We start from the raw sequence: 14688 nt of genomic DNA, 5'->3' as shown, positions 1-14688 counted from the left end.
GATTTATACAATATATTTTTTTTTAAGGTTTTCATGGGCTTTTAAAAACTCTTGGACTGGCTGGCTGACTGGGGGGGCCTGAGCTAAAAACCAAGGGGGGCCCAAGCTAAAAACCAAGGGCCCAAACCTGTTTTTTAAAAATTTTACATACTAAAATTTTTTTTTTTTTGGACCCAGGGGGGGCCTGGGCCCCCTTTGCTCTGCACCTGGGTCCGTCCCTGACCAAAAGGTACTTATTAAAATGTCATAACCCTTCAAATTGGATATACCAAAAAGCAACTATTGAAATTTCATAACCCTTTATATTGATATATCAAAAGGTGTCAATTGAAATGTCATAAGCTTTTATATTGGGTATATATTAAAGGTGCTTATTGACCGAAAATATACCTACCAACGAAAATGTGCCTCCTGACCAAAAAGGTGCCTATTGACCGAAAATAAGCTTATTAAATGAAAAAGTGTCTATTGACCAAAAAAGTGACTGTTGAATGAAAATGTACCTATTGACCAAAAAAAATGTACATATTGAATGAAAATGTGTCTATTGAAGGGTCACAATCCTTTTGGTATAAATAGTTGTTCATATTCATTTGATAACTTCTTCTCTTTTATCTTTCTTAGAAGAGAAAATATTAGGTCAGGCTTGGCGTAAAACACTGGTTTTACGCCAGCCAATAGATGTTTGCCACGTTAGGCCCATCAATTAAAAGAATCAGAATGACTTCAAAAAAAATTTCCACGCTCACTGCCTCTGCTTCCTTTACGCCGTTCACCTATGCTTTCATCACGCCGAACCTCCACCACCGCCACACATAAGAACGATTTCGAAGAAGAAAGAGTTCTCGTCGTGCCCTCTACTTCCTCAAACCTCTGCTTCCTCCTCGGGGTTGTGCCGTCCTTTGCTTGCTCGAACCTCCACCACACCACACACCGAATCACACCGCTACACAAGTCGCCGGAGCTGTGCGTGGAGCTTGTAAACGTGCTGGAGCTGCCGTGAGCTACGATCCAACGGTTTGTTTTTCCCAATTTGGATTTCGAATTATTTTGATGGGTTTTTCTAGGTTTATGGGTTTTGATTAGATTCCTAAGTGTTAGGGTTAAATGAATCTGATTGTAGTTCTTGGAGGATTGTAGTTCTTATAACTTCTAATTTAGTTCCTAAGTGTTAGGGTTAAATGAATCTGATTGTTTTTTGAAACTTACTTTTTTTTTTTTTGCAAATCATTATTTCTTGATGGTTTTTTATTAGATTCCTAAGTATTAAGATCAGTTTTTGCTTATTTTTAGTTATTTTCGTTTGATTAGATTCCTAAGTATCTTGATGGTTTTTAATTCTATATGATTACTCCCATTTCTTTGGGTCATGTCTGGTGCAGATCTCTGAGACAAGTAGTAACATTTCTTTGTTCACTCTCTACTATAAAACAAATCTTTTTGAGGCTTTCTATATGATTATACACATTTTTTATAATTCTTCTATGTTTTAAAAATGTGAGATGATGAGATTTCTTATATGGTGAAGGTGCTATTTGTCAACTCAAAGTTATAAACTTCTTATGCTTTCTTCTCTTATTTGCAGTCTTTATGTTTTGATATATGAATGTGTTGTGAAGGTTTAGATATAGTTTGACTCTATTATGTTATAAACGAAACTTTCTTGGTTTCATTTATAACATTTTTTTTTCATTCTCTTTCCCTCTTAGCAATACTTGGATGCTATTGGTTTTTTTTTTTTTTTTTCAATGATTGATTTTAAGGTGCAAGCAACATTGGATTTCCCTTGTATCTAAAGAATAAAAAAGATGATTTCTGGTCACTCTAAGCACCTTGTCAATTGGATGAATACATTTTGAATGAGTACATTTTGAATAATTTCTGGTCAGTTTATTATTTATGTATGCTGATTGGATGAATTCAGCTAGCCCTTTCTCATTTTTGCACCTAATGGTGGTAGTATGTCAAGCAAGTCTCTTGGATCTTGAAGAGTCCATATTGTAGCCTTTAACTAGTTGTATTGTGGTACTTCTGACCTTTGGAGGATTGTATACCCTCTCTTAGCACCTTGCTTTGAACCAATTTCTTATTGATTGTAGGCAATTTGTTACTTTCTAGGTTTGTTCTGTATATTTCTGAACTCATGTGCATTGAAAAGAAGAAACTTGATTTCTTCTATTTTGATGATATGTTTGTTCTTAGTAGTGTTTTGGTCCTATTTGCCCAGCGTGTCCTATATATATCTGAACTCAAGTGTATTGAAAAGAAAAAAATTGTTTTTTTTTTCCTATTTTAATTATAATGTTTTTTCTTAGCAGTGTTTTTGTCCTGATTCTAGGATTGTTATGTATATTTCTAGGTTTGTTATGCATATTCCTGAAGTTGATTGTATATTTCTATGCTTGTTTTGTATATTTTTGAATTTGTTAGTCATAGTCTTTTTCTTTGTATAAAACTTAAGCTCACCTATTTGTTTTGATGTTATTTTAATAGGATGACAAAAATTCCTCTCAAGGCATGGATGCTGTGGTTGATTGGGTACCTTTCAGTTGGCATGGACTTTGAGACTAAGTAGCATGGATACTTCCACAATGTGGTTGATTTTGAAACTTAGTAGCATAAATAGTGAGGAATTTGGCTATGTGACTTATAAATTTTTTGTATTCTACATTGGCTCTGGTATGACACAAGCTTGTCTGAAGTTGCAAGGAGTGGATGTTGCTAATGCTGATAGAGTGCGTATTGATAATGTTGATAAGGGGGCAAAGATAAGTGATGGCTGATAAGGCATGCCTGCTAAGGATAGAATGCTTGTTGGTTGCCCAGTTTTGGTTAGATTATCAAACTTGGATAATTGTCTACATATTTTAAAATTGCAAACAAGTGTAAATTGCAACTTTGTACAATGGATTTATGGAGAAATTAGTACCAGAGCTAAGCAAATTATCACTGTATTAGTACGAAAGGCTAACAAGTTGGAAGCTAAAATTCTGCAGTTAGAGAAGGCTAGTTAATTTGGCAATGTGAAAGCAAATGGCCAAGGACTTGTATTTAGAATAGGTGAATTGTAGTTTAGTTATTGTAAAAGATTGTAGCTACAATTGTATTGAAAAAGTAGTCAGTTTCTTATCTTATTTAATGTAATGACAATTGTAATGGCCACTCGTTATATTATCACTTTTAAATTTAATCAATTTGAATGTGTGTTATAAACACATGCTAATTAGATTTATTTTGTCAGTTTGTTAAATGTTATTACATAAGTGATAAATAAATTAGTCATTAATTGAATATATTCAAAATTCATTATGAATATATCATTTATATATGTATATTTATAATTTTTTATAAATTTTATTAATTGTTTGTGTATCCTACGATACAACAATACAATACGATACATAATACAAAAAAGAAAAAAAAAAAGAACGATTTATGATAAAATCCATGTTTTGACAACTATGTGTCCCAATTATTGATAACAAAGCCTACATTTTGTGGAAGTGTAATAATTGCTGGCTGGCAAAAATTACAATTACTTAACAAGGGCCATCAGTTTTCTCTGATGTTGATGTGAAAGTAACCGGCCGCGTTGGATGGTCCCTCACAATCAAGCTTAGTACTTCAGGCCTTGAGTAGTGTCCAACCACATCAAAACCAAATTTTTCCCGCGCAATTTCTCCAAGATCTGCATCATATACATTTTTTTATTTTTCATTATCAAAATTTAGAGCTTGAATATCAAACCAAAAACACAATATATATTTTCTCATATATATTGGAAAGGCTTGGATCCATAGCAAGGGCAACGGTCCCTATTAATATTACTCTCTATTAATGGAGAATGGAATATTAAAAAATATAAAAGATGAAGGAAGCAAAGCATAGCATGCATTGTAGATGATTTTTTTTGGTCTCCTTTGGTTGCATCCCAACATTCAGTCTATATAGCATCTTTTTAGATGGTTTCTTCATGCCCCATTCACTTGAATACTTTTGATTAATTGGAAACTAAGGAGAGAGAGATTATCCAATGGTAATTTTATGGTTCAAAAAATATAGAGAATTTTACATCTAGTGCTGATAAAATTATTCATCTATGTAGATTTTTCATGAATAATGCTACACAAAGAAACTACCAGAGTGAAAAGTAAAGTACAGATAGTAGATAATAGTGGCATACCTAGATCTGCTGAGATGAGTGCCTCCTCATCATAATTTGGTCCTGCCAGAACAGTCCCTGATGGTGATATAATGACACTACCTCCAGCACAGACAATAGAATCTGGTGTGAGGTCCTTTTCTGTGCCTGAAAATACATATTCTGGAGGAGGTGGGTAATCTTTCCTTCGACAGAATTGGCTGGCTGATAAAACAAAGCATCCACCCTCAAGAGCAATGTGGGTCATTGATGCTTGCCATATTTTCGAGGATCAGCCGTAGGTGCACAATATATTTCAACCCCTAAACAAAAAATAGTTGCACAAATTAAGTCAATATATCAAAAGATGATCTAAAACTAATCATCGCGCAACAAGAACATAGAGCTATAATTTTCACGTACCAAGCAAATCACATAATTACACATATCCGTTCTAGCTAGTATTTGGGTGTTTTTGTTTGAGCTACCAATACAAAACTACAACTACACCAAGTGGAAGGGCCACTATAGAAGCTAGAAGCAGCTTATAATAGAGTAGTCCATCTAACCAAAGCGTCATGACAACAGAAAATTCCCCTTAGGAATGGAATCTTAAGTAAGGGGCTTAGCCCGTCTGCCAATCAAAGAGGCTAAGACATTTAGACATTATAGATTATCACATTTAGCATTTTCAACAAAAATGGATTCAGAGGGCCTTCAACAAAGCAAATACAAGGAGCGGCAGCACATCATTTAACAATATACATCTCATAATCAGCTGACAGAAGACAATGAAGTATTATTGTTTGACTATAAAAAAATATGCCAAGATTGGAGAGAAAATATGAAAATCACAAATTGCAAAATACCTTAGTTCTCCAACATTCAGTCATAGCAAAATACATAAATAAACAATCAAAATATTATATTAGTTCCCAACTGATAGGAAGGTAAAGAAAGGGTTAAAAAGCAGCTTGAAAAAAATTGAGATAGTGTTCTTATTAATGTGAGTTGCATTAAGCATCAAAGATTACTAACCTTTAGCATACATGGCTGTCCTTAGAAGAGGCATTCTGTTTTCCCAACAAATGACAGCACCTAATTTTCCAATTGGAGTTTCAAAGACTGGAGTTGTTGATCCATCTCCAAATCCCCAAATAATACGCTCCATTGCTGTTGGCACAAGCTTCCGATGCTTTCCCAGGTAACGACCTTGAGAATCAAAGAACAGAACAGTACAGTAGAGTGTATATCCATCTCTCTCTATCACACCCATTACCAAATATACCTTATACTTTCCAGCTATTGCTGCTAACCGGTCAACTTCAGGGCCTACATTGTAATTGTATCAAATAAATCAGTGAAAACCAAACATACCTATTATTATATGGACTCGTTAAAATCTAATTTAGGCCTCCAAATAGCATGACAAAGAAAGTATAGGTAATTTTTTTGTTGTTGTTCTAAGCTGCAACTTGATGTTTTTCATTTAAATCACTCAAAAGACCTGAGTTCCGTCTATCATGAGGTCAAAATGACTTGATCTTAGGTTGCCATACATCAACAAAAAGCTTCATAAAAAGGGATGAAAAATTCTACAGGCACACATGCACGCACACACATTTCTATCACATTAATATGGGAATGATTTTGCGTTGCATAACAATTTGCTGATGTAAGGTCCAGCCAGAAAGAAAACCATAAAAAACAGACTTTCATCTCCTAGATGAAAAGATAATGTAATTTGAGTATCCAAAAATGTTGAAATTTGGTTACATTATATCTTAGGTATGATTTCATTTCAACTATGATATAGTTATATAAACATATCCAGATATGCCTCTTACCTAAACTACTTTGAATCCAACCGATTCAGAACTTGCATTCTTGATGCAATTACAGGAAAAACCTGAAAGATCTGGTCTGTTTTATGTCCTTTCACAAATTACTTGCAAGTGAATTCCAATTAGCTCAACTGGTAAATTTTATATTTGATGAAACTTTCCATATTAGATTTTCTTATATTGGTAATTACACACACCAAATGAGTTACGAACTCACAACTTTGTACTTACCTTACTCTTATAGTTATAGGTGAAGTTAGAGCTCATTTGCACCTGTCGTGTTAGATCTACCCAAGAAAGACATACAATCACAATTTCTTTTTGTAGCACCAAAGTACTCACCAATCCTTAGTCCAATGCTAAACCAGAATAGGACTTGAAAGGAATAAAAGAATAACAGAAGATGATATTCTTCACTTCAACAAATTGTAGAATTAATAAAAACCAATAGTTAATGAGAAGTTATCTGATTATTTGAAGTCATGCTAGCTTCCACAATTATAATCAATCCATCCAATCAGTGCAAATCAACCTGTACACAGAGTCTTACCAGGTACATCAATGGCTGAAGCATGATACTTGCGGAAATCCTCTTTACCCTTAGCTGTTCCGCTCGCCATTGTAACCCCGAAATTTGTACCTCGTGGATAACCACCCACAAATGCTTCTGGAAACACAACCAGCTGGGCTCCATACCCGGCAGCTTCAGCCAGCAACCTTTCAGCCTTATCTATACATTCAATCAGAGAATTAAAGCCAGAACTACTAACAACATCCCATCTCACGTGATTAATCCGTAAAACACAAAACGCCTAAAATTTTGAAGGTAACACTTAACCCCCTTTATATTGTTTTATGTGTAAATTTAAACATCTGTCAAATAAACCCCGAGTTACCAATTTGATGATATGTGTCCATATTTAGAATTGCATTTTTACATAAAACAATACCAGGAATCAACTGTGTTTTGTGAATATTTCCAAAAAGGGAAGTCTGGGTCACATGGAACACATAGATAGAACTTCTCTTAATCATACATGCCATAATAATAAGTTATTAAATAAATTAAAAGAAATCACCCTCCACTTCATTGCTAAGAATATATACAAAAATAGAAAGAAACTAAAGGTATGTTTGGCAACTGTTTTTTCTCTTTATTTTTTATTTTAAAAAATAATTTTTTTATTTTTGAGACTAGAAAATTTGTTTGGCAACTTAAAATAGACAAAAAACAAAAACAGTTCTCAAAACTCAATTTGTGAAGGAAATTGAAAACATGTAAAATTCTATTTTTAGTTTCTAATTTTCAAAAGTCAATAAAATCACGCATTTAATTTAATAAATCTATCTCATTTAATGAGTTAGCAATTAGAGTTCAAATCTTAAGAACAACATATTTTAGTATTTTCTATTTTTTCTTCTTCAAAAACCTCTCTTTTTAATTTCAATTAACCAAACATGTTTTTTTATTTCAAAAATACAAAAAAAAAAATTGTATTTTCTTTATATTCCCTAAAACAAGTTTTTGAAAATAAAAATAAAAAACTGTCACCAAATATAACCTAAATAATAAAAAATTATGTTCATCAATTTCGTTCGACTTCCACAGTTACAAACTCACAATCGATGATGTTCTTAGAAAGTAGAAAGTGGAAACCCAACAGAGCCAACAGAATTATATCAGGTTAGAGAAAAAAAAACACACCACAGTAACATTAAGTGAACAATATCCAAGTAAGTCAATTAACCGAAATAACAAAGTTGACAACAAGTGAGTAAAGAAGTGGGACCTAGTGTGGCAGGGGTGTCGTAGAAAACAGTTGAGGCCTGGACCACGGTGGCTCGGACCACCGTGGGTGCGAATGAGTCGGCACCCATGTCGACCTCCGCTATCACCGGTCCATGCGCTGCCGGTTCAAGCTCCATGTCTTTTTTCTTTTTCTTTTTTTTCCGTATAAACCAAAGTTAGTTTGAGACTTGGTGCTGTGCTGGTTTCTCAATTTTTTTTGAAGAATGAGTTTGGCAATGTTTGAACATCAACATAGGCAGCTTGTGAATTATTTATATTTTTTTCTCTTGAAAGAAATCAAACGTTGAAATTGTCTCATAATCTACAAATGCAAATCAAATTAATGTACATTATTCTACGTTAAATAGTTCTGCTGTGTCATGAATTAGTCTAAAAAAAAGAGTAGGTATGTCTCTGGTCTCAAGAGTCAAAGAGTACCTGCTTGCTGCTGATTTCTTCTCTGTTTTTTGAACTTAGCAGTTTGGAAACTTGGTTTTTTAATAGAGTTCTGTACTTTCAGTTCTGTTGTTACTGGCAGCACAAAATTCTTTCATGGGTCATGCATGAGTCATCAGATGGACAAACTCAATTCTTATTTCTTAACTAATCCATCAAATCTACAATTTCTTCACTCTAAAATATTCGTTTTAGTCTTATTTTTGCCAGCATGGCAGTAAGAAATTTATAAATTAGCAAATAAAACCTCCTTCTTAAATCTTAATTTATGTTCACGTTAGTATCAAAAGATAAAGACAACACTCTAAGGGTGTGCTTGGTTGGGGTGAAAACAAGGAGGATAGAAAATAGGGAGAGAAAAATAGGGTGAAAAATGTTCACGTTAGTATCAAAAGATAAAGACAACACTCTAAGGGTGTGCTTGGTTGGGGTGGAAACAAGGAGGATAGAAAATAGGGAGAGAAAAATAGGGTGAAAAATGTTGTTTTCTACTGTTTGGTTGAGGAAAGAAAATAGGAGAAACAGAAAACAGGAGAGAAAGTTTTCCCTCCTAAGCTCACTTTTTTTATCCTCCCAAATTGGGAGGAAAATAGAGAGAGAAAAATACTATGAAATGCATTTTACACAAATATTCTCTCACTTACCCCTCACCTGATGACTTTTGCCTCTTCTCACGTTGAATGGTTAACAAAATGAGTGTAAATTTCTTCACTTTCTAAGTTTCTAACCACGTTGAAAGTTTGACTAGTGCAAAAACGTGGTCAACAAAATCTTTTGCCCACGATATAGGACTTGGTTACTAAATCTTTTACCCAATTAAATTTATATGTATACTATTGTAATTTTTACATTATAATAATAAAAATAATAATATAAATTTATATGTATGATGTGGTAAATTTTATATTATTTAATGAGTACAAATAAATTTATTTCTTACATATTATATAACAAGAGTATAATAATCAATTTATATATATTATATTGTCCATCCTCCCATTTTTCTCTCCAACTAAATAAAAGAGTTTTCCACCCTCCCACTTTTCTATTTCTCCAACCAAACACACCAGAGGGAAAACCAAATATTTTCTATCCTCCCACTTTTCCATCCTCCCACAATTTTCCATCCTCTCACTTTTCCACTCCTCCAAGTCAAGCATTGCTTATTCAATTGTAACTACTTAATTTCTCAATTGGTATGTAGTGTTTGACCGATAAGATAAAAATTAGAGTTCGCACTCTTTTTGAACCTAATCACCTACATTATTTATTTATTTTTAACTATTCTAATAATCCACCTAATCTACAATCACCTTAATTAAAAAAAAAAAAAAAAAGTTCTCAGCTCCTTACAGGTTCTCTCTCTCTCTCTCTCTCTCTCTCTCTTCCTTCCTTGTGTTTTTCTGTTATTTTCTCGGCAACCAAATAGAGTTTTTGACTTTGGTTGATTTTTTTTTGCTTCAGATTCACCGAGTTGGTACAATCGCATCCAAATCTTGTATATATTCACACTTTTACCTATCCAAACCTCTGATTAGGTATCTTCTATACATTGATGAATCCATTTTCACATTCTCCTTGAAAACCTAACTTTCAATTTTGTATTTCATTGTTTTTCCATAGATAGCATAAACGTTTTGTTTTTTTATTTTGGATTTTTTGTATATAACTTGTATAATTAAACTACAAATCTAGAATTATTGTTTATTAATATAATTACTCTTACTGTATAATTTAGGTTTGTTTTTCAATGGTCTTTTGGAATTCAGAGTTTGATGCATTTTTCACGAGTGTTTTATGTAAATTTTCCAACAATTAATGTAAGTTGTGGTAAAGGGTTTATAGCTTTGAGGCTTATAGTAATAGGTTTCTTTGAAAAAAAAAATGCGGATTGTGAAAGTGTAGTACGTGCAATGGAGTTTATTTATCTCCTGTAGCAAATTTGATTACCACCTGTTTGATGAAAGTCCTGAGTGGGTTCTGTTTTGATATAAATCAGTGCTAATAAGAAAATTAAGATTAATTTTTTTGTGTGCCATGTATATGGTGCATTTGTAACTATTGGTTAGAGTTGGTAGAGCTATTGTTGAGAAATTTCCCATGTATATGGAAGCTTTTTTATACATATATACATATATGGAAGCTTGCATAACAATAATTTTTTAATTGTTCCTTACTTTACATCTTTAGGCTGCTATCACGGAACTTTTAGAGAGGGAAGGAATAAAAAAGGGATCTATTGCAGCCATTTTGCATCTGTAGTAGTTCTATATGGTCACTAGAGCTGAAACAGGGTCATGTGCTGCCTAGAAAATAGGTAGTACTGGTAGTACTGGTAGAGCTGAATTTTTGTTTTGGTTTTGTAATGGAAAAGGTTTGTTTGGGACGAAGCCAAGTACCCGACTATGTCACCCTTGAGGGAGACTGTGGATAGCATTCATAGTCAAGTGTCAAAGATTGAGGATGATCTCAAGGTAATAATTAATTTCGTCTTGATTTGATATGTTGGTTATCTATTATTTGAAGGCAGATACAAGGAACCATTGCTTGTTAGTAAACCAAGCCTTGACAACACTGTATAGTTAAGATTCTTCGAGATCAGCTGAGAAAGATTATATAGAATAAGTTTCTTTACAATGACCTATGTGATTTGGTTAGGTGTTTATAGTAAATCAGCTGCTTACTGCACTTGACTACAATGTGTTTTGTTTTCTGTATAGCTTATGACATATGATATCTGTGGATTGTGGATGTCTTAAGTGTGGGGTTATCTTCCTTAGCTGGACGAATTGCTTGGGAGAATGCCAAAAATAGGAAGGATGAGCATCTGTGTACAAAGCATAGAGAATTACAATTGTAAAGCCAGGATATTTCAGAGAATGATGGGTATGGTGAACTCCTATGGCTCATATTAAGATACAAAACCCTTCCAAGAACTCTTCTTAGTGTATTGGGTCTTTTTTCTTTTAATTGGTGAGTCACACGCGCATCTAGTGGGTCTTGGAGCACAATTCAGCTTCCACTCTATTCTTTTGAGGGAAGGATGTGTCATTTGAGCTAGAGCTCATTGAGTCATTGGCTTTAGTGTGTCAGATCTTTTGTACATGGTTATGAAACTTAGTGTTTGTTTCACCTGCTTTCTTTAGGCTATATAGCACAGTCATGCACTGAACTAGGCAACTGATAGTTTTGGAACAGACTCTATCATACTAGGAGGTAACAAAAAAGGAGGAGCATAGAATGTTGATTCCCTGACACCTTGTGAAAAGTAGAGTGTAGTAAATTGCTGCATGAGTGTTTATGATTTTTTATTTTGACGGAAATAACAACAATTGATACCATGAGAGCAGTTGTTTACTTGGCTGTCCTCATATTTTCTAGACATTTATTCATTTCTACTTTAATATGACTGGCTACCACCTTACAAACTTTAGTTTTCTCCCCGTCATTTGTCATGTAGGTTTTTTTCCTCCACTTGGATTGATTAGATCTGTTATGTTTCTTGACTGAAGAAGTAAACCTCATAACTAAAAAAGCCTTAGAGCAGGCCCATGGGATCATGGCTCCAACGAAAGACTAAAAAAAAGCTCAAGAAGCCCATTTTCGACCCCCGAAATCTCAATAGTCAATATGGGCCCAATCCCTCCCAAGTAAGGTAACAGAGGCCCACATAATTCTAGTTGGGGTTGTCAAACAGAACAAAGTTGTCTCTGAAACTGAATTAGGAAGGATCATAGGGTCGGAGTTGGAGTAATAATTATTTTCATTAATTAATGCTAATAGAGGTGGTCTAATAAATTTTGTCAAGTCCAGGTTCTAACTCATGATCAACCAGATCAAGGTGGCCTAATAAATTTTGTCAAGTCCAGGTTCTAACTCATAATCAATCCATCCAATCAGTGCAAATCAACCTGGACAGAGTCTTACCAGGTACATCAATGGCTGAAGCATGATACTTGCGGAAATCCTCTTTACCCTTAGCTGTTCGGCTCCCCATTGTAACCCCGAAATTTGTACCTCGTGGATAACCACCCACAAATGCTTCTGGAAACACAACCAGCTGGGCTCCATACCCGGCAGCTTCAGCCAGCAACCTTTCAGCCTTATCTATACATTCAATCAGAGAATTAAAGCCAGAACTACTAACAACATCCCATCTCACGTGATTAATCTGTAAAACACAAAACGCCTAAAATTTTGAAGGTAACACTTAACCCCCTTTATATTGTTTTATGTGTAAACTAAACATCTGTCAAATAAACCCCGAGTTACCAATTTGATGATATGTGTCCATATTTAGAATTGCATTTTTACATAAAACAATACCACATAAGGAATCAACTGTGCAGGGGCGGAGCTACATTTTAGGGTGGGGGGCCATGGCTCCCCCAAAATTTTTGATTTTTTTATTTTTACTATATAGAAATATTTAATATTTTAATAATTAGCCCTCAAAAATGAGACTTGGCCCCCCCAACTATTTGAGTTGGTTCAATAATATTCTTAAAAAAAATTGTCCAATTTGTCTAGTAGTTATAGAAAACGTATTGTTTTTCAAATTCATTTTTTATAGTAAAATGTGTTCTCGTATTTTTTTTAAGTTTTGAATCATTTATATATGTGAACACTTCATTAATTCAATTGAAATTTTTTTACTCACAACGGTAGAAAATTTTGTAACTTATATTGAAAATGAAAATTGTAAGGATTTCATTAAGGAAGATGGTGAGAGATTAATTTCATTCTATGAAACATTTAATTTTAAGAATTCATTATGAAAAATATTAATTTTTTGTGTATGTGTATTGATACATGTGTTTGTGTATGTGTATAAAAGTTTGTATAGACTAATAAATTAGCAACACAAATCGGCCCCTCAAACAAAAATTTTTGGCTCCGCCCCTGCAACTATGTTTTGTGAATATTTCCAAAAAGGGAATTCTGGGTCACATGGAACACATAGATAGAACTTCTTTTAATCATACATGCCGTAATAATAAGTTATTAAATAAATTAAAAGAAATCACCCTCCACTTCATTGGTGAGAATATATACAAAAATAGAAAGAAACTAAATAATCGAAAATTATGTTCATCAATTTCGTTCGACTTCCACAGTTACAAACTCACAATCGATGATGTTCTTAGAAAGTAGAAAGTGGAAACCCAACAGAGCCAACAGAATTATATCAGGTTAAAGGAAAAAAAAAAAAAAAACAACAGTAGTATTAAGTAAACAATATATCCAAGTAAGTCAATTAACCAAACTACCAAAGTTGACAATAAGTGAGTAAAGAAGTGGGACCTAGTGTGGCAGGGGTGTCGTAGAAAACCGTTGAGGCCTGGACCACGGTGGCTCGGACCACCGTGGGTGCGAATGAGTCGGCACCCATGTCGACCTCCGCTATCACCGGTCCATGCGCTGCTGGTTCAAGCTCCATGTCTTTTTTCTTTTTCTTTTTTTTCCGTATATACCAAAGTTAGTTTGAGACTTAGTGCTGTGCTGGTTTCTCAATTTTTTTGGAAGAATGAGTTTGGCAATGTTTGAGCATCAACATAGGCAGCTTGTGAATTATTTATATTTTTTCTCTTGAAAGAAATCAAACGTTGAAATTGTCTCATAATCTATAATTGCAAATCAAATAAATGTACATTATTCTACGTTAAATAGTTCTGTTGTGTCATGAATTAGTCTAAAAAAAAGAGTAGGTATGTCTCTGGTGAGTTTGGCAATGTTTGAGCGTCAACATAGGCAGCTTGTGAATTATTTATATTTTTTCTCTTGAAAGAAATCAAACGTTGAAATTGTCTCATAATCTACAATTGCAAATCAAATAAATGTACATTATTCTACGTTAAATAGTTCTGTTGTGTCATGAATTAGTCTAAAAAAAAGAGTAGGTATGTCTCTGGTCTCAAGAGTCAAAGAGTACCTACTTGCTGCTGATTTATTCTCTCTTTTTTGAACTTAGCAGTTTGTAAACTTGGTTTTTTAATAGAGTTCTGTATTTTCAGTTCTGTTGTTCCTCGCAGCACAAAATCGTTTCATGGGTCATGCATGACTCATCAGATGGACAAACTCAATTCTTATTTCTTAACTAATCCACCAAATCTACAATTTCTTCACTCAAAATATTTGTTTTAGTCTTATTTGCCAGCATGGCTGTGAGAAATTTATAAATTAGCAAATAAAACCTCCTTCTTAAATCTTAATTTACGTTCACGTTAGTATCAAAAGATAAAGACAACACTCCAAGTCTAAAGACAAGCATTGCTTATTCAGTGGTAACTATTTAATTTCTCGGTTGGTATGTAGTGTTCGGCCGATGAGATAAAAATTAGAGTTCGCACTCTTTTTGAACCTAATCACCTACATTATTTATTTATTTTTAACAATTCTAATAATCCACCTAACCTACAATCACCTTAATAAAAAAAAGGGTTACCATCATGTATGGA

At 33.7% G+C, this 14688-nt stretch overlaps 2 protein-coding genes and 1 long non-coding RNA gene across 3 annotated transcripts; 2 read left to right on the top strand and 1 right to left on the bottom strand.

Moving 5' to 3' along the window:
• Window positions 1-579: 579 nt before the first annotated feature.
• LOC111993940 (uncharacterized) lies at window positions 580-3194 on the top strand. The gene is made up of 2 exons (XR_002881021.2): window positions 580-1017; window positions 2494-3194. It is a non-coding gene; the product is annotated as an uncharacterized LOC111993940 (long non-coding RNA).
• A 108-nt stretch (window positions 3195-3302) lies between these two features.
• Window positions 3303-13793, bottom strand: LOC111993937 (bifunctional nitrilase/nitrile hydratase NIT4A). The gene is given in 6 exon segments (XM_065773031.1): window positions 3303-3688; window positions 4184-4423; window positions 4426-4464; window positions 5180-5473; window positions 12158-12337; window positions 13535-13793. Coding segments are annotated over 6 exon segments (1038 nt in total). The 5' UTR covers window positions 13671-13793; the 3' UTR covers window positions 3303-3539.
• On the top strand, window positions 7862-11362 carry LOC111993938 (V-type proton ATPase subunit C-like). The gene is made up of 5 exons (XM_065773087.1): window positions 7862-7898; window positions 9569-9585; window positions 9695-9768; window positions 10605-10704; window positions 10951-11362. The coding sequence occupies exons 1-5, from the start codon at window positions 7862-7864 to the stop codon at window positions 10987-10989; spliced, it is 267 nt and encodes an 88-aa protein (XP_065629159.1). The 3' UTR covers window positions 10990-11362.
• Window positions 13794-14688: the final 895 nt, after the last annotated feature.

This window comes from Quercus suber, unplaced genomic scaffold, assembly GCF_002906115.3.
Source record: "Quercus suber isolate HL8 unplaced genomic scaffold, Cork oak 2.0 scaffold_68, whole genome shotgun sequence".
Lineage (NCBI taxonomy): Eukaryota > Viridiplantae > Streptophyta > Magnoliopsida > Fagales > Fagaceae > Quercus > Quercus suber.
This window is presented reverse-complemented; position numbering and strand designations above follow the sequence as displayed.